Consider the following 27,927-nt stretch of genomic DNA (forward strand, 5'->3'; position numbering starts at 1 on the left):
AAAAATTACAAAAATTACAAAAATTACAGAAATTACAAAAACTACAAAAATTACAAAAATTACAAAAATTACAAAAATTACAAAAATTACAAAAATTACAAAAATTACAAAAATTACAAAAATTACAAAAATTACAAAAATTACAAAAATTACAAAAATTACAAAAATTACAAAAATTACAAAAATTACAAAAATTACAAAAATCACAAAAATGACAAAAATTACAAAAATTACAAAAATTACAAAAATTACAAAAATTACAAAAATTACAAAAATCACAAAAATTACAAAAATTACAAAAATTACAAAAAATACAAAAATTACGAAAATTACGAAAATTACGAAAATTACAAAATTGACAAAAATTACAAAAATTACAAAAATTACAAAAATTACAAAAATTACAAAAATTACAAAAATTACAAAAATTACAAAAATTACAAAAATTACAAAAATTACAAAAATTACAAAAATTACAAAAATTACAAAAATTACAAAAATTACAAAAATTACAAAAATTACAAAAATTACAAAAATTACAAAAATTACAAAAATTACAAAAATTACAAAAATTACAAAAATTACAAAAATTAAAAAATAACAAAAATTACAAAAAATAAAAAAAATGACAAAAATGACAAAAATGACAAAAATAACAAAAATTACAAAAAATAAAAAAAATGACAAAAATGACAAAAATGACAAAAATGACAAAAATGACAAAAATGACAAAAATGACAAAAATGACAAAAATGACAAAAATGACAAAAATGACAAAAATGACAAAAATGACAAAAATGACAAAAATGACAAAAATGACAAAAATGACAAAAATGACAAAAATGACAAAAATGACAAAAATGACAAAAATGACAAAAATGACAAAAATGACAAAAATGACAAAAATGACAAAAATGACAAAAATGACAAAAATGACAAAAATGACAAAAATGACAAAAATGACAAAAATGACAAAAATGACAAAAATGACAAAAATGACAAAAATGACAAAAATGACAAAAATGACAAAAATGACAAAAATGACAAAAATGACAAAAATGACAAAAATGACAAAAATGACAAAAATGACAAAAATGACAAAAATGACAAAAATGACAAAAATGACAAAAATGACAAAAATGACAAAAATGACAAAAATGACAAAAATGACAAAAATGACAAAAATGACAAAAATGACAAAAATGACAAAAATGACAAAAATGACAAAAATGACAAAAATGACAAAAATGACAAAAATGACAAAAATGACAAAAATGACAAAAATGACAAAAATGACAAAAATGACAAAAAAGACAAAAATGTCAAAAATGACAAAAATGACAAAAATGACAAAAATGACAAAAAAGACAAAAATGTCAAAAATGACAAAAATGACAAAAATGACAAAAATGACAAAAATGACAAAAATGACAAAAATGACAAAAATGACAAAAATGACAAAAATGACAAAAATGACAAAAATGACAAAAATGACAAAAATGACAAAAATGACAAAAATGACAAAAATGACAAAAATGACAAAAATGACAAAAATGACAAAAATGACAAAAATGACAAAAATGACAAAAATGACAAAAATGACAAAAATGACAAAAATGACAAAAATGACAAAAATGACAAAAATGACAAAAATGACAAAAATGACAAAAATGACTAAAAATGACAAAAAATGACAAGAAATGACAAAAAAAGACAAAAAATGACAAAAAATGACAAAAATGAAATAAATGACAAAAATGACAAAAATGACAAAAATGACAAAATTGACAAAAATGACAAAAAAGACAAAAATAATAAAAAAAAAAACAAAAATTTTAATTTGACAAAAAATGACAAATATTATCAAAATATCAAAAACCTCAAAAATTTCACAAAACAATACAATTCGAAAATTTTCAAAAGTTCCTTAATTTTCAAAAGTTGTTTTTAGTTTTTGATAATTTTTTTTACTTGTGCAAGCATTTTTCTTAAGGTAGTCACGTTTTAATGTGAAAAACAGTAATCAAAATCTGTATTTGATTTGTGATTTGTAGATCTTAGTCAATTTTTTTCTAATTTTGTGTCAAATAATCAGTTTCCTTTCTTGATGTCTAAGCTTGAGTCCACGTTTCATTAAAACCAAATCATCGGTCGATTTGAAGGTTCCACGAAAACATAAAATAGTACCCATGTGAATTTACGAGCTTCGACATAATTGCAGTCATCAGGGTCAACCTTCTAGTTGTGGTTGTTTAGTAGTTATGGATAAAGATCATCTCGTCTCGTCAATACAAGTTGGGTCGCCATTCACACGAAATTCATCATCGGCTCACTCAAATCTTCCAATGAAAATCAATCCTGCCGTCAAAGAACTCTTGAATAGAAAAAAAATCAACCGAAGCCGGAAAACTGATTCTCCACAACAAGCACGCACGAAAACGCTTTTTGATGGGATTTCGTTTGATTCTTTTTTGGTTTTGAATTAGTTTCTCATTACCCAAAAACTTGTCGCCACCGAGCACGTAAATTCGGTGATTGGAAGACATGATCACGTAAAGCCTACCTTCCCTGCCCAGCTTGCCCCACTAGAGTAACTTTGCTTTCCAGGGGAAGGTAGATCATCATAAAGTAGCTGCCTACCTACCTACTTCACACAACTTATGGAAATCCATCTCACACGAACCGGTTTTCCCATGGCTTTTGCTCGTTTGTCGTCGTTTTTTTTTTTAAGTTTAGTGGCGGTACAATCCAAAATCGATTAATGGCGTCTTTTACTTCTTCCTACTCTTCAAGTTTGTAATTTTATAGGCTAAAGGGGCTTAAAGTCAAACTACCGGGGTGCCAACCTGTGTGTCAAGTTTTACGAATAAGTTCAGCAATTTACGAGTCCACCTTTTGCTGCCTTCCCTTTCGTGGCTCCAACTTCATTCGTCGTTTCGCTCTTCTGGAGCCAAAATGCGTGTAACCACGAAGCGATAACCGAGCGATTAAACGGACTCAAGAGTGCTCCCGCTTACCGAGACTGAGAGAGTGTCCCAGGGGTTGTTTTGATTTCTGACTCTCCCTGACTGAAATCCGATCAGAGAAGCGTGTTCGAGCTCATGGAACCAAAAAGCTCCACACTGGTAAAAAGCAAAACAAACTTTGTGTTGCAATTTATGAACCATTAACCGTTGCTATGGGTCATTTATTCATAACCTATGAAGAAAAAAGGGGAAACTCTAGAGCTGGAACCAAGTCGGTCCAGATCTAATCGTTTTGCTGCCCAGCTCGCCATTTTTCTGTTAATGTCAATTAGCAGAAAACAGGAACTTGAACCTGAATGCAATGGAAGCCGAGCGATTAGTTCATCGGGACATGTGTTTCGCATGTTCCAGAACTAATTGCAAAAGTTGCTCCGAAAAGATAAAATTTATAGATTTCCTACTCATGGAAGAGCTCTGGTGGATGTTCTTTTAAAACCATCGTTAGCGTTAATTTCAATAAAACTTTGATGCTTTGTTTACGTTTACTGATTGGCGACAATCTTGCTCTGACATTCTAACAAATCTCCGAAGCATTTTTTAATTATCAAACAGAAATTTTCGAAATTGTCAAAATTGTCAAAATTGTCAAAATTGTCAAAATTGTCAAAATTGTCAAAATTGTCAAAATTGTCAAAATTGTCAAAATTGTCAAAATTGTCAAAATTTACAAAATTGGCAAAATTGTCAAAATTGTCAAAATTGTCAAAATTGTCAAAATTGTCAAAATTGTCAAAATTGTCAAAATTGTCAAAATTGTCAAAATTGTCAAAATTGTCAAAATTGTCAAAATTGTCAAAATTGTCAAAATTGTCAAAATTGTCAAAATTGTCAAAATTGTCAAAATTGTCAAAATTGTCAAAATTGTCAAAATTGTCAAAATTGTCAAAATTGTCAAAATTGTCAAAATTGTCAAAATTGTCAAAATTGTCAAAATTGAAAAAAATTGTCAAAATTGTCAAAATTGTCAAAATTGTCAAAATTGTCAAAATTGTCAAAATTGTCAAAATTGTCAAAATTGTCAAAATTGTCAAAATTGTCAAAATTGTCCAAATTGTCAAAATTGTCAAAATTGTCAAAATTGTCAAAATTGTCAAAATTGGCAAAATTGGCAAAATTGTCAAAATTGTCAAAATTGTCAAAATTGTCAAAATTGTCAAAATTGTCAAAATTGTCAAAATTGTCAAAGTTGTCAAAATTGTCAAAATTGTCAAAATTGTCAAAATTGTCAAAATTGTCAAAATTGTCAAAATTGTCAAAATTGTCAAAATTGTCAAAATTGTCAAAATTGTCAAAATTGTCAAAATTGTCAAAATTGTCAAAATTGTCAAAATTGTCAAAATTGTCAAAATTGTCAAAATTGTCAAAATTGTCAAAATTGTCAAAATTGTCAAAATTGTCAAAATTGTCAAAATTGTCAAAATTGTCAAAATTGTCAAAATTGTCAAAATTGTCAAAATTGTCAAAATTGTCAAAATTGTCAAAATTGTCAAAATTGTCAAAATTGTCAAAATTGTCAAAATTGTCAAAATTGTCAAAATTGTCAAAATTGTCAAAATTGTCAAAATTGTCAAAATTGTCAAAATTGTCAAAATTGTCAAAATTGTCAAAATTGTCAAAATTGTCAAAATTGTCAAAATTGTCAAAATTGTCAAAATTGTCAAAATTGTCAAAATTGTCAAAATTGTCAAAATTGTCAAAATTGTCAAAATTGTCCAAATTGTCAAAATTGTCAAAACTGTCGAAATTTCATGATTCAAATTTTAATGTCTCTAGGGGGAGTCTTCTAGTAAAATCAACCAGTTAAAATCTAACATATCTGTTAAAAATTCCGGTCTTCTGGATCTTTTTTCGGTTTTCAACTTTCACCGAGTTTCCAGCTTTATCTATACCTTATTAGTCGCTCAACGAAATAAACAAAACGAAACAATGCTCAGCAAAAGTCCCATTCAGCGGCTGGTCTCGAACCAACAATCTTGATCAATTTTTCAGTTCGATTCGCAATTCAGCGGAAAAAATCTCACCTCGAAACGACAGCGCGACTTAAGCTCCGGAGATCATCTGCATTTTTATGATCCTTTCAAAGAGAGCGTTTGCCTGCCTTTTATTTCCCAACGCCCTTTTCCAACCATTTGAAACCTTTGAAGACATACGAAACAGAGAAAAAAAAAACAAATAAAATCCAGGTGCATTTCTCCATTCAAATTCCAAACCACAGAAATGCTCAAGTTAACCGACAGCTGCTTGGCTGCCCTAATCACAGCCCAAGGATCGCGGCATTTTTCGGGAAATTGCCGGTTGCCATTTTCCAATGGGCAAACAGCTCGAATTGCGCAAGCTTTAATCCGAAAATTCCAATCATTTAAAACAAACGAGCAGGTACTACAAATGGCTGTCATTTCACACTCTTGTGTGTTGGGTGTTGCTTCTGTTAGGATGTTAGGAAATCTTATTTTAAAACAAACGAAGGAGAAAAAATCCCAGTGACCAGTCCTGCTTTCAGTCAGGTTTGGGTTAATGGAACCCTGTGCTCAGATTGGAAGAGCCAAGTGTCTGGTTAGGGTTTGGGGTGTTATTTGTATCTGCTTTTATTGAGGTCCGGATTTCTGAAATGGCTGTCAGCAGTGACAAAACAGCTTGAAGCAAAGCAGTGGAGGCGGTCGGCAGCCATCAGAAGAAGTTGATCGTATTTTACATAATTAAACGATTGTTGAGTAGTGATCGCCTTACTTGGGTTGGGGCCGTTGCTGGTGGGTTTCCATATCAGGCATCAAACGATTAGAACTGGAAACGGCTTTCCAGCCGGAAACAAGTTGCCGCTTTTTTTTTATTCGTTTTATTTTGGAATATTTCTAAACTAGATTAATTATGTGTGGAGAGCCCAACTTTGGATTAAAATGAAATAACGCTGTAATATCAGAATATTTTTTTTTGTTTTGAAATCTTCTGCTAATATTCCAAAAACAACAATAGAAACAAGTCTTAAAAACGACCGATAACATGATCAAGCTAAAATTTATGAAATAAGAGTTTGAAAATAAACATATTTACCTTATTTTTGGCCTTCAGATTTCGTAGAGAATTTAAATGCTCGTCATAGATAAATATTTAAAACTTATTGTGATTCTCAAATTAAAAAGATTCACATGTTTCAAGGCGTCCAAAGTTTTCTGCAAACAAGTCAAACGACGTATTAATAGATTTTATCATATCATCATCTATTATATTTTTTGTTAAGTACATATTGCAGCGCCAATGTTATTACACCACTAGAATCGATGTGAAATTGTCTTTCTGATCAATATAATTTAACAGCGTAATTCTTGCGGTTTGAATGCACAGTTGAACATTCATCGGGGGTCCCAGTAGAAATTTTTGTTATTTGGATGCCTCTGAATAAAGATAAAAGCCGCCAAATTTCCAATAGTGTCATATTGACACCCAAGAGCGGAAGAGGATTAAAAACCATTAATTTTTTTGTGAAATTTTCTAAGAAGCAAATGAAAGTTAGACCAATACTTCGTCTCACCAAAAAAATGGGCGACTGTATCTTTGTTTTCCAATTTCCACTCATTTATTGCCCAACTCTTGATTTGCCCTAAGTTTGGACAATTTGGTGGATCCAGCTGCTTTAAAGTTAACTGCACTTGGTTATTTTTGTGTCACTTAAACAAGATTTCCCTGGAATGCCAGCTGTCGGAATCGAATAAAAAACATTACATGATCACGACGAGATCTAAATCAAATTGAAATCGGTTAGCTGAGACCGTAAAAAGTGAACTTAAAAAAACGGGAGTAAGTCTTTTAAGGCTTTCGAAACCAGCGAAAACAACAGTTTTTGTCACAACTCTGGCTTTCTCACCAACAGAAGCATATTCTTGCCAATCATGATGTTTTTCAAAAAGCTTATCGCAAATACAAGCTTAAATCTGACTTTCTTGACCGTATCTTCATATTTTTTTTACCGCTAACGTCGCTAATTGGTCAAAACAACGGTTTTGTGACTTTCCTAATTAATAATGAATATTTTGAAGGAAAGTGAGCACAATTTTTTAATGCTTCAACTCTCGTATCGTAAATATTTATTTCAAAAACGCGTGAATTGAAAATTCTTCAACAATATGCTCGATGGTACTTGTAAAAAGCAATAAATAAAATCAATAAAAATCTGTGAAAATTGTGCATGTTTGATCACAAGGAACGAAGTTATTTCCAAGAGAAAGTGTTCCACTTCTAAATGAACTAAGCTTTATTAACAAAAATTTTTTTTTAACAGAAATCTGTGAAGCCAAAGAAAAATTCTATTTTAATAGAGGCCCTTGACGCCTAAGGGATGTTAGTGCATGAAATTTATTTGAAGAAAATTTTCCTGTTTGACAATTTCCATGCAGGTACTTAGATATGTAAAATTAAAAAATTTAGATTTCAAGGTTTTTCTCGCACGTATCCAGACCGGGAAAATTCGGGCAATTTGAACTAAAAGTTTGGCCAAATCCAGGCAGTTGATTTCTTCTATCCGAGAAAATTTGAGCAAAACCCAGACATAATAGAATCAAAATCGAGAAAAAAAACACCCGGGACACTTAATTTCAACCAAAACACATAAACAATTTTTTTAAATTGTTTTATAGGCTTCCGTGAAATCGTTCATGTTTGTTTTGACAAAACTGGTCCAAAAAATTTTCGTTTTTGTAAAATTCCAATATCTGAACAATATGAATTGGAACTTTTTTTATGTACAGTTATTCAGATATGTTTACTCGTCGAAATTTTAAGTTCTTTTTTACAGTCCCTACACGATTTCTATTTTCCGCTTAATCTATGAAATTATCGAAAAAATGCACGGTTCAATCGTGAAATTGAAGTAACAATAATAAACAGAGATCTAGCTTATAGAACATGAAAACGAACAAAATCAGAAAGCGACATTTTTTTTTAAAGGTTGCCCAATAATGTCAATACTCTCATTTCGGAAGCTAAAATTGCACAAGACAAGCTGAAATAAAACATTAATTAACCCGCTTAAAAGCTTGAGAATAATTTAAAAGCATTTGGCCTGAGTAAAGAAGAAAAAAATTTCAGCCTCACATGTAAAGGACTACTTTTGTTAAAATTTTATATCCAATAATAGTGGAGAAATTCTCATCTCACAAAGCTCAACCGGTTTCCAATTCACACCTTTTAATGAATATGAAGCCGGGAATGCAATTGCCTTTCCAACGCTACTGGACTCGATAATATCACTATTAAACTTGTAAAAATTGCTCTTCCCTATATACTTCCGATTTAGAACCATCTTTTTAATACCATTATAAGAGCCTCTAAATTTCCGTTTCAATGGAAAAAAGTTAAGGTTATACCAATTCCAAAAAAAAATTATAATCATGATATGTATTACTAATTTAAGATCAATTTGTCTTCTAAGCTTAATTCAAAATATTCATAAAGCTGATCAACCAACAAATTTCGGACTATATCAATCAGAGTAATCTTTTAAGCAATTGTCAATCTGGATTTAGAGCCCATCATAGTACTAAAACTACCTTGATTAAAGAGCATCATGTTCGAAAAATTAATTTCTAAATCAGCATCATTCTCACAGCGATTATGTTTAAATTATACCTTCAGGATCGTGAACAGGCTGTATGCATAGATAGCTGTTTGTCTGTCCTATCGCCCATTAAGTCAGGAGTTCCTCAAGGATCAATTCTAGGTCCACTTCTTTTTTCACACGTCATAAATGATCTTCAACAGTTCTTAAATATGTATTGCTATATTCAAATGTTTGCTGATGACGTGCAAATATATTTTTGCTCTGACAAATCAGTGCCACTGAATGAAGTTTGTGATAAAATCAATTGAATCAAAGCAATCGAATGGGCTTGTGATATAGCTCAGTTGGCAAGTCTGTTGCCTCCTGAGCCGATGTCCGCGAGTTCAAGCCCAAGAGTAAACATCGAACGCAGTTGTACCGGATAGTTTTTCAATAACGATCCGCCAACTGCAACGTTGATAAAGTCGCGAATGCCATAAACATGGTAAAACGACTATAATCGAAACAAAAAAAAAAAGCAATCGAATGATTCAACTGAATCAAAGCAATCGAAAGATTCCTTTTAATTCAATGAATCATTCAACCAAGTAGGCTCACAACACAACAGAATAAAATCAATCATGACTTACACAAAGTTAATGAATGGTCCTACTAAAATCTTATAACTGTAAACCCCGCGAAAACTAAAGCTCTTTTTTAATAGATGAAATAGAGATGCAAATCTTCCAAGACTTCAATTGGCAGAATCTGAAATTATTTTCTCCGATTATTCTAAAACTCTTTGCGTAATCTTCGATCATGAACTGTCATAGAAAGGGCAAGTTAACAAACAATGTAGCAGAATCTGTGGATCCTTAAAAAGGCTTAATCTTACCACTAGGCACCTTGATATTAATAAAGGCTTGCCAGATGGTTTTTAAAAAATGCGGAACGTTTTTAAAAGTGCTAGAAAAAGTCATGAAATTTAGTAGGTATGTGAATACGTTTTTGGTTGGTTTAAAAAGTGTGGTGCTTTTTACTTGAATACGATATTTTATAAATCGACAACATAGCTAAGTTGGTAAAACATCTGCTTTCCGAGTCAACGTTCATGATTGCAAAACCAGGAATAAACATCGAAAAAAATTAAAGCTTGTACATTAGGGTGGCCCAAAATTGTACTACATCTGGAATGTTGGGGGCTTCAGATAATAACTTAATTTGTAAGAAACAACATTTAATATGGCGGCTACTAAAAAAAATGATGTTTAGAGGTCGTACTGGTTCGATTTTTGGAAAAAAGCAATTTTTCGAAATTCTGTCCTTATAACATTTTCAGATCTTGAAAAAGTATCAAACATGTGTCTCTAATATTTTTTAAATTTTCTTCATAATGTAAATTTAAAACTAAAAATTTATTGGAACTGTTTTGGGCTCTCAATTTGTATGTATGATTTTTTAAATTACGGAATATTATGAATTTTTGTAAAAAAAATAATTAAAATTAACAAAAAGAGTGTACTTTGGATTAAGATTTTTAATAAACATTGAATTCAAATGATGCGCGACGTTATGATGTGCAACTTTGCAGAAGAAAGTGTATAGCTATGACTTGTCATTTCAAAGAATTCATGTTTCACTGTGGAAAAAAGTCACAATTTTCTAATTTTTGCCAAGAATTGCTTCATATTATGCTGTGGATGAGTTTAGAGCAATCTAAGAACCAAATAAACTTCTGATATCAGATTTTTTCATCCTTCTATCGATCCTTAAATCACCAGAAAGAACCAATCCAAGTTTCTAGGTTTTTTATTAATTGAAGGTCGTGTTAACCATACTTGGGTGACGGTTTGAGGAATGTGTTATGGCTACAACCACTAAATTAATTTATAACTAAAATCTATAAACTAGTCATGCTTGTTTAGGCTGATTCAAGGATCGATAGAAGGATGAAAAAGTTTGATATCAGAAGTTTGGATTGCTCGAAACTTATCCACAGCATAATATAAAGCAATTCTTTGCAAAAATTAGAAAATTGTGACTTTTTTCCACAGTGAAACTTGAATTACTTTGAAACTACAAGTCATAACACTTTCTTCTGCAAAGTTGCACATCATAACGTCGCGCATCATTTGAATTCAATGTTGATTAAAAATCTTAATCCAAAGTACACTTTTTTTGTTAATTTTAATTATTTTTTACCAGAATTCATAGTATTGCCTAGTTTAAAAAATCATACGTACAAGTTGAGAGTCCAAAACAGCTCCAATACATTTTTAGTTTAAAACTTACATTATAAAAAAAATTTAAAAAAATATTAGAGACACATGTTTGATACTTTTCCAAGATCTGAAAATGTTATTAGGACAAAATTTCGAAAAAAAATTGCATTTTTTCAAAAATCGAACCAGTGCTACCTCTAAACATAATTTTTTCTGAGTCGCCGCCGTATAAAATATTGTTTCTTACACATTAAGCTATCTTTTGAAGCTTGAGCCCCCAAAATCCCAGACGTAGTACAGTTTTGGGCCACCCTACTGTACATGCTTTTCCTCCACCCACATGCCTCATGAGTAAAAAAAAAAGTGAGAATGACACAAAGATGTTTCTACAATTTGGTTTGGAAAAAAAAGAAAACCAATGATGAAAAAATGGCATGCACTACAAGCTTTTTTCCAATTTCAAGTTATATTCTTGGTTTTAACCATAGTTGCTCTTGAATGTCGTGTCGAAAAATGCTTGGATAAGCTCCCCTAAGGCAATTCAGCTTGTATTTACAACAAATAAATGAATATTGTTGTTATATTTATTAGCATGAAGATTATTTCACAAGATAATTCGTTTTGAGATTGAGAAGGTCTCAAATTTGTAGGAACTTCTATATTAATCAAGTGAACCATTTATATCCGAAGTAGAGTCAATTATTTAGCAGTCTACCTCTGTCAATACCCAGAATCAGATCGTTTTGAAAATATTTTATAATTTTTTAAAAAGCTTCAAATTAGACAATACAGGAAAACTATTTATAAAGTTGTCATCGAGGAGCATCTCGACGCATTTAGGACAAACCCTTTCCTTAGTCTAAGTAGATCTCTAAAAAATAATATATGATTATATAAAAGCCATATTTTAAAAATGTTATTTTAAATAATGAATGTGCTTTGGAAAACTGATGTGCTAATTTCTAACGGTTTCGAAAATTGAAAAATGGCAAAAGCCAAATGTCATGATTCATCATAAAATGGATATTTAACACAAAATCTATGAAAAATATTCTAACACTTTAAATATTTTTAAATAACATTCAGTTTGGCTTACAAATAAATTGCAATATCTTGAAGCACAAAATTTAATTGATTGATATCTGACATGAGTTCGTCAAAAGAATCCCAATTTGTATATAACATTTATTAAATCAAATTCAGGAAAACTTATTTTTTATTTGAAAACAAATCGGGACGTTTAAAAAAAAAGCGGAGTGGCGGGACATTTTCGAAAAAAGCGGGACATTTTCGAAAAAAGCGGGACATTTTCGAAAAAAGCGGGACATGTCTCGCTTTTGTGGGACGGATGGCAACCCTATATTAATACTAAATGAAAACTTTTCAAATGCTTCATTTATCCAGTGTTTATATACGGAGATTATATTTATTCAAATTGTTCAGCTGGGTCCATGGACAGACTTCGAGTTGCTTTGAACTCATGTGTCCGCTACGTCTATGGTATATCTATCTAGATTTTCAAGTGTTTCTCTTCTTCAAAAAATGTTGATCGGCCCATTCTATAACTTTTATAAACATGGTTGTGCGTTTTGGTCCATACAATAGTTACCCCAGGAAGTCCGCATTACATTAAAAGACTTTTTGTTCCAGTAAGCAACTCTAGAAAGAATAGTTTTGTTACTCCGTCTCACATTTCAGTCTATTACAATAACTCGTTTCTCGTATGAGGCATCTCGAACTGAAATAATCTTCCTATCATAAGTCCATTGAAACGAAATCGGTATTCAAGAAAGCTTTACTATCAAGATTTACAATAAGCAGGTAACGAATGAGTCTTGTTAGTTAGACATGAAAATCAATCAGAAACAATGTAATTGAAATCTAAATAACGCACACTCAATTGTAACACCTCAATAAGATTGTAACTATCTTATGTTACACAAATAAAATTGATTATTAATATTATTATTAAATATTTAAAGACTTTTTTTAGAGATGTTCGATTGGATAAAATCAGATAAATTGAAAAATTGAAACTTTCAGAAGAGGGAAAATTTTTTTTTTAAATTTTATTTCTGACTTTTTAAACAGGGAAAAATTTGAAACTTAAATTACCCATGAGAAGTATAGTGAGTTGACTTAAAATTAGTATTTGTTTTTTTATGTAGGTTTATTAGTTAATCAAAAATGTTAATGATTGATTTCACTCAAAAATGATAAATTTCAAAACTTTTAAACGCCATATCAGCAAAACTAGAGGTGATAGACAAAATCAAACAATTCGAGTTTGACTAGGACGACAAAATTATTCAAAACCAGTTTTTAAAACATGGGTATCAAAATCGCTAGTATTTTTGAAGTTTGTATACCTAATGTATATTTTAAAGTATCTAAAAAATCCACTAGAAAAAAATAAAATAAATTTCAGCAATAGCACATTATTTTCAACCTTCCATGGAAGCTGTAAATTAAATTTTCTCCCTTGGTGATAGAAGTATCAGATGCTGATTTCCTTTAAAATAAATCTTAAAAATCTGTTAAATATTGAAACATTCTAGATAGTTCACCTTCACCTTTATAAATTTGAAGCCAAGCTCACGAATCCAGGTGATTACAACAGTTTTGGTTCCACAGAAGACACAAAAATGATGTTGATTTTTCAGAATAAAATATTTAATTTCCCCATACAAACATATGAATTGAAATTTACTTATGTAAACGTTACATAAGTAAATCATAAGTATAATAAGTAAATCATAGATAAGTTTTTGAACCAAAACGATGCTTTTTAGACCCCAGGGTTAGAGCAAATTCAAGAATGATCCCAAATCTACTCAGTCTAATACTACAATGCTCGGCATTATTATCTTTCAACCGGAAAAACTAGTTCAAATCCAATAAAACAAATAAAACCTACGAATGATGTCACAAATGTTCTGTCGTTCGAAAAAACTTGAGTGAAAACATAAACCAGCTCATCGAGAGCAATAAGGTTAAAGACCATTCCAAAGATGAAGAAAAAATAGTGTTTAAATGTCTGACCATTTCACCTTTTACAAGCTGAACAGCCATGCCACAAACCTCGGGGAACATGGATTGTTCCATGGACAGGGCAGTCAACAACAAAAACAAGACCTCTAACAAGAGAAGGGGGGAGGGAGATCATAAACCAAGAATCGCCAATATCTATGCAACAATCAGAGGGCGGAGAAGAGAGGTCCAATAAAAAAAAATCCAAACAAGCTGCCAAACGGGCCCCGGTTCGGATTTTTTCATTGACCATTCCGGAATGGCACCTTGTTTATTAATGGCGAGAGATGGAAAAATTAAATAATAAAAAAATGCACCATTAAATGTAACGATTTATTCAATGCGTTGAATATTTGCCTCGTTGCCTTGACCGGTGGTTCTTCTCTTCTTAGAAAAGGTACAACATGGAACATGGTAGTCGAGAGCAAATTGGTGACTCTTTTGAAGGTGGGTGGGAGGTTCTAAACAAAGTTTAGGGAAGGGGAACGAAACCGAGGGGATCGGGGGATGCGTTTTTTTATATCTCGTCAACTTAATTAAAATAATCACCGGACAGACACTTTGGCTAACTGCTGTTGCTGCTGCTGCTGATGCTTTTCGAGAGTGAGTTGGTGAGAAGTGTGTGCGAAGAAGTGAAAAACCAAAAACGAGTAGTTTTTTTTTCAAGAGGTGGCACTTCGCCCACGCAACTCGCTCCATTGAACCTGCTTCGGAGGGACTTGTTATTAGTGACCAGTCATGAAAACGTGGGCGGATATTTATGCGGTATTGTTCACAGGTCTACTGAAGGTGTTCGAGGTGGTGTTTTTGAAGAAAAAAAAAGTGTGAAGAAACAAGTGTCACAGTGGATTGGACGACAAAATTCCACTTGAGCGAGATAGAGGTGTGAAATGAGTACAAATGAGCAAACGGCTACATCGGTAACGACTCTGACGACGACGGCCAAGTCCGGCGGTGGATCTTCCGGCAATGGGGCACTTCAGCAAGTTGCCGGGGGCAAGCAATGGTGGAAGGTTTGCTTCTTGTACGGCAACCAAGACAAGTACTACAGACAGATCTACGCCAAGGCAGCCTCGGAACGAATCGCTCAGGCCAACAACAGCAATGGCCAGTCAAATTCGGGCGGCGGCAAGTCGGCTATCATCTTCCCCACGAAACAGCATCGGCCAATTCTTCTCAATGGCGAGGGAAGTCAGCGGAAGAGTTCCGCTGAAACGGCCAACGGGAGCAAGAAGCGAGTCACCGTTCTTGACGATTCGTTCCTTCTGGGAGTCAGCGAAGATGAGCAACGATCCGACAGCGGAATCAACATTGATGCCTCAAACCCTCCGGATGATCCAATCCCTTCACCTTCTTTAATGCCGCCGCCGTCGGCGGCTATCAACAGGCTCCCCGGGGGTAGTTCCGGACCCGGGATGCGACGAAATTTCCATCTCAACAGCGAAGAGCTGAGGCTGTTGAACTCGGAACGGCCTATCCCGGTCCTCAGCGGGGGACAATCCCAAGTTCCACCACCGGCCCCCGGTTCAAGGTCTTCACCGGCTAGCTACTCATCTTCCTCTCCCATCGGGGGATCACTGCTAATGACCACTGCCAGCTGCCCAAACCGTGGGATTGCACCCAATCCGTCATCGTCATCAAACGGTGGTGCTGCAGTGGCAGGATCGCCAATGTGTCCACCAGACGTACTGGGTCAAACCCTTGGACAGTTCGAAGTCGGCGGCCCCACCAACAATAATAAGTGAGTAAACCATTGACTACGATTTATGAGGGTGTCTCATCGCTCGAGCTTTTGTTTTTGTTTTTTTTTTTTATAACATTGAAGTGCCCCCCGCCGAAGGCGATTTCACATGACCAGACACCACTAGGGGGTTGGGCAATTGTCTAATAAATCTTTCGAATTACTAACCGTGGAATAAATTTTGTGTGACGGATGAATTGCCGGTTCAGATTTGATAAAATTTGAATTAGTACTCCGAATGGGAAGGCCGAGGTTATGAAAGCGGATTTCGTAATTGCGATGCGCACCTTCAGAGAAATAAAAGTTTAACTGGAGTTGATAACGAGTTATGAGCAAGATTAGTCGCAGAGTTTTTTTACTCAAATCTTCAAACCTTAAAAATATTTTGTATATGAAATTCAAAAAAACAAGTATGACGAGGCGAATAAAAAGAAAACAAAATGAACAAAATGAGAAAAAAATGGAAATAATATGATGGAAATAAGACATCACATACACAAATATGAAAAAATTTGTAAAACATAAATAAGATAAAGAACAAAACAGAAAAGATACGAAATTTGGACAAAAGTAAGACAGAAATGGGTCATGTTGAGATAAAAAGGACAGAGATAACCATGGATCACAAAAGGGCAATGAAACAAAAATGTGACAGAAATCAGACAGACATAAGACAGAAATGAAACTGGAATGAGACGAAAATGAAGTCGAAATGGGACAGAAATGAGACAGAAATGAGACAGGAATGAGACAGAAATGAGACAGAGATGGGACCGAAATATGACGGAAATGAAACAGACATGAGAAAGAAATGAGACAGAAATGGGACGGAAATGAGACAGAAATAAGACAGAAATTAGACAGAAATGAGACAGGAATGAGACAGAGATGAGTCAGTTAAATAACAGAACTGAGACGGAATGTAAAAACAAATACGAAAGAAATCAGACAGAAATGAGACATAAAAAAACAGAAATGGAAGAGAAATGAGACAGAAATGGGACAGAAATGGGACGGAAATGAGACAAAATGGGACAGAAATGAGACAGACATATGAAAGAAATGGAACAGAAATGAAACAGAAATTAGACAGAAATAGGACATTAAAAATAAAGAACTGAGACCGAAATAAAAAATAAATACAGAAGAAATCAGACAGAAAGAAAGAAGAAATTTGACAGAAATGAGACAGAAATGAGACAGAAATGAGACAGAAATGAGACAGAATTGAGACAGAAATGAGACAGAATTGAGGCAGATATGGGACAGAAATGAGACAAAAAACAGACAAAAATGAGACAGAAATGAGACAGAAATGAGACAGAAATGAGACAGAAATGAGACAAAAATCAGACAGAAATGAGACAGAATTAAGAAAGATATGGGACAGAAATGATAAAGAAATGAGACAGTAATAAGACAGTAATGAGAGAGAAATGAGACAAAAATGAGACAAAAATGAGACAAAAATGAGACAAAAATGAGACAAAAATGAGACAAAAATGAGACAGAAATGAGACAGAAATGAGACAGAAATGAGACAGAAATGAGACAGAAATAAGCCAGAAATGAGACATAAAGAATAAGACAGAAATCGAATACGACTTGACGAAATGACAAAAATGACAAAAATGACAAAAATGACAAAAATGACAAAAATGACAAAAATGACAAAAATGACAAAAATGACAAAAATGACAAAAATGACAAAAATGAAAAAAGTGACAAAAATGACAAAAATGACAAAAAATGACAAAAATGACAAAAATGACAAAAATGACAAAAATGACAAAAATGACAAAAATGACAAAAATGACAAAAATGACAAAAATAAAAAATGAAAAAAATGACAAAAATGACTAAAATGACAAAAATGACAAAAATGACAAAAATGACAAAAATGACAAAAATGACAAAAATGACAAAAATGACAAAAATGACAAAAATGACAAAAATGACAAAAATGACAAAAATGACAAAAATGACAAAAATGACAAAAATGACAAAAATGACAAAAATGACAAAAATGACAAAAATGACAAAAATGACAAAAATGACAAAAATGACAAAAATGAAAAAATGACAAAAATTACAAAAATGACAAAAATGACAAAAATGACAAAAATGACAAAAATGACAAAAATGACAAAAATGACAAAAATGACAAAAATGACAAAAATGACAAAAATGACAAAAATGACAAAAATGACAAAAATGACAAAAATGACAAAAATGACAAAAATGACAAAAATGACAAAAAATGACAAAAATGACAAAAATGACAAAAATGACAAAAATGACAAAAATGACAAAAATGACAAAAATGACAAAAATGACAAAAATGACAAAAATGACAAAAATGACAAAAATGACAAAAATGACAAAAATGACAAAAATGACAAAAATGACAAAAATGACAAAAATGACAAAAATGACAAAAATGACAAAAATGACAAAAATGACAAAAATGACAAAAATGACAAAAATGACAAAAATGACAAAAATGACAAAAATGACAGAAATGACAAAAATGACAAAAATGACAAAAATGACAAAAATGACAAAAATGACAAAAATGACAAAAATGACAAAAATGACAAAAATGACAAAAATGACAAAAATGACAAAAATGACAAAAATGACAAAAATGACAAAAATGACAAAAATGACCAAAATGACAAAAATGACAAAAATGACAAAAATGACAAAAATGACAAAAATGACAAAAATGACAAAAATGACAAAAATGACAAAAATGACAAAAATGACAAAAATGACAAAAATGACAAAAATGACAAAAATGACAAAAATGACAAAAATGACAAAAATGACAAAAATGACAAAAATGACAAAAATGACAAAAATGACAAAAATGACAAAAATGACAAAAATGACAAAAATGACAAAAATGACAAAAATGACAAAAATGACAAAAATGACAAAAATGACAAAAATGACAAAAATGACAAAAATGACAAAAATGACAAAAATGACAAAAATGATAAAAATGACAAAAATGACAAAAATGACAAAAATGACAAAAATGACAAAAATGACAAAAATGACAAAAATGACAAAAATGACAAAATTGACAAAAATGACAAAAATGACAAAAATGACAAAAATTACAAAAATTACAAAAATGACAAAAATGACAAAAATGACAAAAATGACAAAAATGACAAAAATGACAAAAATGACAAAAATGACAAAAATGACAAAAATGACAAAAATGACAAAAATGACAAAAATGACAAAAATGACAAAAATGACAAAAATGACAAAAATGACAAAAATGACAAAAATGACAAAAGTGACAAAAATGACAAAAATGACAAAAATGACAAAAATGACAAAAATGACAAAAATGACAAAAATGACAAAAATGACAAAAATGACAAAAATGACAAAAATGACAAAAATGACAAAAATGACAAAAATGACAAAAATGACAAAAATGACAAAAATGACAAAAATGACAAAAATGACAAAAATGACAAAAATGACAAAAATGACAAAAATGACAAAAATGACAAAAATAACACAAATAACAAAAATTACGAAAATGAGAAAATTGACAGAAATTACAAAAATTTAAAAAAAATCTACAAAAACAACTACAAAATTTACAAAAATTACATAAGTTACAAAAATTACAAAAATTACAAAAATTACAAAATTTACAAAAATTACAAAAATTTCAAAAATTACAAAAATTACAAAAATACAAAAAATTACAAGAATTACAAAAATTACAAAAATTACAAAAATTACAAAAAATTACAAAAATTACAAAAATTACAAAAATTACAAAAATTACAAAACTAACAAAAATTATAAAAATTACAAAAATTACAAAAATTAAAAAAATTAAAAAAATTAAAAAAATTAAAAAAATTACAAAAATTACAAAAATGACAAAAATAACAAAAATTACAAAAATAACAAAAATTACAAAAATGACAAAAATTACAAAAATTACAAAAATTGCAAAAATTGCAAAAATTACAAAAATTACAAAAATTACAAAAATTACAAAAATTACAAAAATTACAAAAATTACAAAAATTACAAAAATTACAAAAATTACAAAAATGACAAAAATTGCAAAAATTACAAAAATTACAAAAATTAACAAAGTTACAAAAATTACAAAAATTACAAAAATTACAAAAATTACAAAAATTACAAAAATGACAAAAATTACAAAAATTACAAAAATTACAAAAATGACAAAAATGACAAAAATTACAAAAATTTCAAAAATTACAAAAATTACAAAAATGACAAAAATGACAAAAATGACAAAAATGACAAAAATGACAAAAATGACAAAAATTCCAAAACTGACAAACATGACAAAAATGACAAAAATGACAAAAATGAAAAAATGACAAAATGACAAAAAACAAAAATGACAAAAATGATAAAAATGACAAAAATGACAAAAATGACAAAAAACGACAAAAATAACAAAAATGACAAAAATGACAAAAATGACAAAAATGACAAAAATGACAAAAATGACAAAAATGACAAAAATGACAAAAATGACAAAAATGACAAAAATGACAAAAATGACAAAAATGACAAAAATGACAAAAATGACAAAAATGACAAAAATGACAAAAATGACAAAAATGTCAAAAATGACAAAAATGACAAAAATGACAAAAATGACAAAAATGACAAAAATGACAAAAATGACAAAAATGACAAAAATGACAAAAATGACAAAAATGACAAAAATGACAAAAATGACAAAAATGACAAAAATGACAAAAATGACAAAAATGACAAAAATGACAAAAATGACAAAAATGACAAAAATGACAAAAATGACAAAAATGACAAAAATGACAAAAATGACAAAAATGACAAAAATGACAAAAATGACAAAAATGACAAAAATGACAAAAATGACAAAAATGACAAAAATGTAAGCAATCCTCTTTTCGACAAATAGAATGACTAACACTACAAAAAATTTTATCCTGCCAAAAATTCTTTGGTTGTAGCTAATCCAACAATCACAGCAATTGGACAATGGAGCTTACAGCTCAGATCAAGATGCGAATTAACAAAACAAAAATAAACTTCCGACTGGCGCCAAAACTCTTCGTTCAAATTTATCAACCTACTCCCGTATCACTGGCAACGAAATTAAAATAATCCTCAACCTGCAAAACAAAACCGAATGACAGTTCCCATTTTGTCTCAATCTCCACAAACATCAACATTCGTTCCCGAAAAGTCCCTCTAAAAAAGAGGCAGACATGGGGTAGCAATTAACTTTCGTCGTCGTCCAGTTGAATTCTCAGGTTTTTTTTTCGGTAGGTAGGTAATTGCTGATTATCAGCAAAATGACCAACGAAAACCCCTCACCAAACTATCCACAACCATTTTTCTCAAACTCGAACAACAATAAAACGATGTCGGTTTGGCCCCTCGACGGTCGCTGTATGGAAATGAGGTCGCCAAAATTGCGACTGCCCTCCGAAAACGTTTTGGTTGGTGCATATTTTAGGCATCCATCATATCTAGGGGTCCCTCGGTTGATGGAGCTAAATGGTGGGGGGTTCCTGGTTAGAGGATAGATTTATTATGTTTTTTTTTGGACGGCAAAAGGTTGTTATTAGCTGGAGTTTTTTTTTTTTGGTTTAGGGGACCGGGAAAGGTTGAGCGTGATTGCAGGCGTCATCATCAATTGGTCGGATGTCATCTTGCGCCAAATGGATATGCCATTTTTCTTTTTTTGAAAGTCACGTGAGGTCGGGTAGTTTTAAGTGGAAATTAGTCAGTCTCTTCGTGTATTTTTTTTTTCTCTTTTAATCTGATTGCTCTCCTTAATTTCGTACGGAGAACGATCGTTTAGAGGCGAGATTGACGACTCCAAAAGATATAGCTACTAAGGGGAGTCCCACTCTAATTAAGTGATTAGTGGACGATGGTGTTTTCTTTAGTTTTCTTCCCCAAATCGTGGCGACTGGAGCGGCTTATCTTTTGGGGCTTGTCACGGTTTCGTGCGTCTGTTTCCAGATTGTTGTTTAATGTTTTCGGGATGATCTTTCGGGGCAGTTTTGCCGAAATTGCCGATTACAATGTGGGTGAATGAGCAAGATTGTAGCGAGCGATTAGTGATTATGGGGTTACGACTCCAGCAACTAGAGCATGGCCGCGTTTGGCGCGAAGCGGATAGGTCAGGATAATTGCCCGCTATATTAATTTTAAACGTCTCTTCCGCGTTGAAACCCGTATAATATTTATTCGGGTAATGCCAGGGAAGATGCCATCGATTAGTTCCATCCCGCTGAGTCGTGACATCTTCCCGGATCGGAGCAAATTTAAAAATAATACCACCCTTTCGCGTCCATAAATCCTGCACATAATTTAGAAGAAGGAATTCAATTACGATCGTGCCTAAACGTTTTCAACGCTTCCAATAGTTCAATTACGCATAATACATTATACGACCCTGAGACGATGCGCCATATCCATTTCATCGGATCGATTCCCCCTTACTTATACTTAATCTGCGTCAAGCACGAATTCCATCCAACCATTCCATTTCATCCATCAATCCAGTCAAGCGAATCGAAAGTCGGGAAGCTCTCAACCTCTTTCTGGATGGGGATGGATCATGGGGATCAAATCCAACCTAATTACGGCAAGATGATGGGCGTACTCTGATTGTACACATCGACCCTCTTCCTCCCCTAACAGATTCCAAAGTAAGTAGGTAATTTGACGTTCGTCATGTTGCTCTCGAAGTATCGAAGCTGAAGACGACAAGCAGAAAAAAAACGGGGGAAGAGAAAACAACAACGAGACCTCACGTTCTTCTTCGGAAAGTGCCATCGAAACCCATCTGGCTGGTCCCAGATGATGACGGATATGATACGGGTCACATTGAGCTTGGGATGCTGTGAGTGCCGGGTTTGGTTGGAGGAGTTCAAGCAGTTGTAGGTCAAATTGCAATGCCACTGCGGCTCTAAAGTGGTCCGAACTCGTCAAACTTGCGGAACCCAGGCGACCGGAATTGCCGCAGGAGGATGAAAAAGGTCAAAAAATGGATGCTGGCTAACATGGGCTGAAACTTGCGATTTGCGTCATCGTATGGCAAGTGACTCAACTTATGTCGACCTGAGCTGGTTCTAATGAATGACTTAAAACAGTCATAAAATTACCTTCAGATTCACTGGACGCATAATTGTCAGATGTAACATTTTTTTTAATAAACACATTACTGAGCTCCTGTGAAAAATCTTTGAAAATCTTCGAAAAATGTCAAAAATATCAAAAACATAAAAAATGTCGAAAATATAAAAAATGTTGAAAATAAAAAAACTGTTAAAAAATGAAAAAAAATATCAAAATGTCAAAATTGTCAAAATTGTCAAAATTGTCAAAATTGTCAAAATTGTCAAAATTGTCAAAATTGTCAAAATTGTCAAAATTGTCAAAATTGTCAAAATTGTCAAAATTGTCAAAATTGTCAAAATTGTCAAAATTGTCAAAATTGTCAAAATTGTCAAAATTGTCAAAATTGTCAAAATTGTCAAAATTGTCAAAATTGTCAAAATTGTCAAAATTGTCAAAATTGTCAAAATTGTCAAAATTGTCAAAATTGTCAAAATTGTCAAAATTGTCAAAATTGTCAAAATTGTCAAAATTGTCAAAATTGTCAAAATTGTCAAAAATGTCAAAATTGTCAAAATTGTCAAGATTGTCAAAATTGTCAAAATTGTCAAAATTGTCAAAATTGTCAAAATTGTCAAAATTGTCAAAATTGTCAAAATTGTCAAAATTGTCAAAATTGTCAAAATTGTCAAAATTGTCAAATTTGTCAAAATTGTCAAAATTGTCAAAATTGTCAAAAATGTGAAAAATGTGAAAAATGTGAAAAATGTCAAAAATGTAAAATGTCAAAAATGTCAAAAATGTCAAAAATGTCAAAAATGTCAAAAATGTCAAAAATGTCAAAAATGTCAAAAATGTCAAAAATGTCAAAAATGTCAAAAATGTCAAAAATGTCAAAAATGTCAAAAATGTCAAAAATGTCAAAAATGTCAAAAATGTCAAAAATGTCAAAAATGTCAAAAATGTCAAAAATGTCAAAAATGTCAAAAATGTCAAAAATGTCAAAAATGTCCAAAATGTCCAAAATGTCCAAAATGTCCAAAATGTCAAAAATGTCAAAAATGTCAAAAATGTCAAAAATGTCAAAAATGTCAAAAATGTCAAAAATGTCAAAAATGTCAAAAATGTCAAAAATGTCAAAATTGTCAAAATGTCAAAAATGTCAAAAATGTCAAAAATGTCAAAAATGTCAAAAATTTCGAAAATTTCGAAAATGTCAAAAATTTCAAAAATGTCAAAAATGTCAAAAATGTCAAAAATATCAAAATTGTCAAAAATGTCAAAAATGACAAAAAAAATCAATAATGTCAGAAATGGCAAAAATGACAAAAATCACATAAATGACAAAAATGACAAAAATGACAAAAATGACAAAAATGACAAAAATGACAAAAATGACAAAAATGACAAAAATGACAAAAATGACAAAAATGACAAAAATGACAAAAATGACAAAAATGACAAAAATGACAAAAATGACAAAAATGACAAAAATGACAAAAATGACAAAAATGACAAAAATGACAAAAATGACATAAATGACAAAAATGACAAAAATGACAAAAATGACAAAAATGACAAAAATGACAAAAATGACAAAAATGACAAAAATGACAAAAATGACAAAAATGACAAAAATGACAAAAATGACAAAAATGACAAAAATGACAAAAATGACAAAAATGACAAAAATGACAAAAATGACAAAAATGACAAAAATGACAAAAATGACAAAAATGACAAAAATGACAAAAATGACAAAAATGACAAAAATGACAAAAATGACAAAAATGACAAAAATGACAAAAATGACAAAAATGACAAAAATGACAAAAATGACAAAAATGACAAAAAATGACAAAAATGACAAAAATGACAAAAATGACAAAAATGACAAAAATGACAAAAATGACAAAAATGACAAAAATGACAAAAATGACAAAAATGACAAAAATGACAAAAATGACAAAAATGACAAAAATGACAAAAATGACAAAAATGACAAAAATGACAAAAATGACAAAAATGACAAAAATGACAAAAATGACAAAAATGACAAAAATGACAAAAATGACAAAAATGACAAAAATGACAAAAATGACCAAAATGACAAAAATGACAAAAATGACAAAAATGACAAAAATGACAAAAATGACAAAAATGACAAAAATGACAAAAATGACAAAAATGACAAAAATGACAAAAATGACAAAAATGACAAAAATGACAAAAATGACAAAAATGACAAAAATGACAAAAATGACAAAAATGACAAAATGACAAAAATGACAAAAATGACAAAAATGACAAAAATGACAAAAATGACAAAAATGACAAAAATGACAAAAATGACAAAAATGACAAAAATGACAAAAATGACAAAAATGACAAAAATGACAAAAATGACAAAAATGACAAAAATGACAAAAATGACAAAAATGACAAAAATGACAAAAATGACAAAAATGACAAAAATGACAAAAATGACAAAAATGACAAAAATGACAAAAATGACAAAAATGACAAAAATGACAAAAATGACAAAAATGACAAAATGACAAAAATGACAAAAATGACAAAAATGACAAAAATGACAAAAATGACAAAAATGACAAAAATGACAAAAATGACAAAAATGACAAAAATGACAAAAATGACAAAAATGACAAAAATGACAAAAATGACAAAAATGACAAAAATGACAAAAATGACAAAAATGACAAAAATGACAAAAATGACAAAAATGACAAAAATGACAAAAATGACAAAAATGACAAAAATGACAAAAATGACAAAAATGACAAAAATGACAAAAATGACAAAAATGACAAAAATGACAAAAATGACAAAAATGACAAAAATGACAAAAATGACAAAAATGACAAAAATGACAAAAATGACAAAAATGACAAAAATGACAAAAATGACAAAAATGACAAAAATGACAAAAATGACAAAAATGACAAAAATGACAAAAATGACAAAAATGACAAAAATGACAAAATGACAAAAATGACAAAAATGACAAAAATGACAAAAATGACAAAAATGACAAAAATGACAAAAATGACAAAAATGACAAAAATAACAAAAATGACAAAAATGACAAAAATGACAAAAATGACAAAAATGACAAAAATGACAAAAATGACAAAAATGACAAAAATGACAAAAATGACAAAAATGACAAAAATGACAAAAATGACAAAAATGACAAAAATGACAAAAATGACAAAAATGACAAAAATGACCAAAATGACAAAAATGACAAAAATGACAAAAATGACAAAAATGACAAAAATGACAAAAATGACAAAAATGACAAAAATGACAAAAATGACAAAAATGACAAAAATGACAAAAATGACAAAAATGACAAAAATGACAAAAATGACAAAAATGACAAAAAATGACAAAAATGACAAAAATGACAAAAATGACATAAATGACAAAAATGACAAAAATGACAAAAATGACAAAAATGACAAAAATGACAAAAATGACAAAAATGACAAAAATGACAAAAATGACAAAAATGACAAAAATGACAAAAATGATAAAAATGATAAAAATGACAAAAATGACAAAAATGACAAAAATGACAAAAATGACAAAAATGACAAAAATGACAAAAATGACAAAAATGACAAAAATGACAAAAATGACAAAAATGACAAAATGACAAAAATGACAAAATGACAAAAATGACAAAATGACAAAAATGACAAAAATGACAAAAATGACAAAAATGACAAAAATGACAAAAATGACAAAATGACAAAAATGACAAAATGACAAAAATGACAAAAATGACAAAAATGACAAAAATGACAAAAATGACAAAAATGACAAAAATGACAAAAATGACAAAAATGACAAAAATGACAAAAATGACAAAAATGACAAAAATGACAAAAATGACAAAAATGACAAAAATGACAAAAATGACAAAAATGACAAAAATGACAAAAATGACAAAAATGACAAAAATGACAAAAATGACAAAAATGACAAAAATGACAAAAATGACAAAAATGACAAAAATGACAAAAATGACAAAAATGACAAAAATGACAAAATGACAAAAATGACAAAAATGACAAAAATGACAAAAATGACAAAAATGACAAAAATGACAAAAATGACAAAAATGACAAAAATGACAAAAATGACAAAAATGACAAAAATGACAAAAATGACAAAAATGACAAAATGACAAAAATGACAAAAATGACAAAAATGACAAAAATGACAAAAATGACAAAAATGACAAAAATGACAAAAATGACAAAAATGACAAAAATGACAAAAATGACAAAAATGACAAAAATGACAAAAATGACAAAAATGACAAAAATGACAAAAATGACAAAAATGACAAAAATGACAAAAATGACAAAAATGACAAAAATGACAAAAATGACAAAAATGACAAAAATGACAAAAATGACAAAAATGACAAAAATGACAAAAATGACAAAAATGACAAAAATGACAAAAATGACAAAAATGACAAAAATGACAAAAATGACAAAAATGACAAAAATGACAAAAATGACAAAAATGACAAAAATGACAAAAATGTCAAAAATGTCAAAAATGTCAAAAATGTCAAAAATGTCAAAAATGTCAAAAATGTCAAAAATGTCAAAAATCACAAAAATCACAAAAATTACAAAAATGACAAAAATGTCAAAAATGTCAAAATTGTCAAAAATGTCAAAAATGTCAAAAATGTCAAAAATGTCAAAAATGTCAAAAATGTCAAAAATGTCAAAAATGTCAAAAATGTCAAAAATGTCAAAAATGTCAAAAATGTCAAAAATGTCAAAAATGTCAAAAATGTCAAAAATGTCAAAAATGTCAAAAATGTCAAAAATGTCAAAAATGTCAAAAATGTCAAAAATGTCAAAAATGTCCAAAATGTCAAAAATTTCAAAAATGTCAAAAATGTCAAAAATGTCAATAATTTCAAAAATGTCAAAAATGTCAACAATGTCAAGTATGTCAAAAATTTCAAAAATGTCATAAATGTCAAAAATGTCAATTTAAAAAATTTCAGAAATGTCAAAAATGTCAAAAATGTCAAAAATATCAAAAATGTAAACAATGTCAAAAATGTCAAAAATGTCAAAATTATCAAAAATGTTTAAAATTTAAAAAAAAATCAAAATTGTCAAAAATTTAAAAAGTGTCAAAAACTTCAAAAATGTTAAAAGTATCAAAAGCATCAAAAAT

At 30.1% G+C, this 27,927-nt stretch overlaps 1 protein-coding gene across 5 annotated transcripts in view; it reads left to right on the top strand.

Annotated features, from left to right (window-relative positions):
• The window catches only part of LOC129751382 (protein prickle-like), a 131,884-nt gene that overhangs the window by 41,635 nt on the left and 62,322 nt on the right, over positions 1-27,927 (top strand). For all 5 annotated transcript variants that reach the window (XM_055746859.1, XM_055746860.1, XM_055746861.1 and 2 more), the window contains one exon: positions 14,587-15,549. In XM_055746859.1, coding sequence (XP_055602834.1) covers positions 14,699-15,549 — 851 coding nt within the window. In that variant the 5' untranslated portion in view covers positions 14,587-14,698. The remainder of the gene's footprint in view (positions 1-14,586; positions 15,550-27,927) is intronic.

This window comes from Uranotaenia lowii, chromosome 3 (genome assembly GCF_029784155.1).
Source record: "Uranotaenia lowii strain MFRU-FL chromosome 3, ASM2978415v1, whole genome shotgun sequence".
Lineage (NCBI taxonomy): Eukaryota > Metazoa > Arthropoda > Insecta > Diptera > Culicidae > Uranotaenia > Uranotaenia lowii.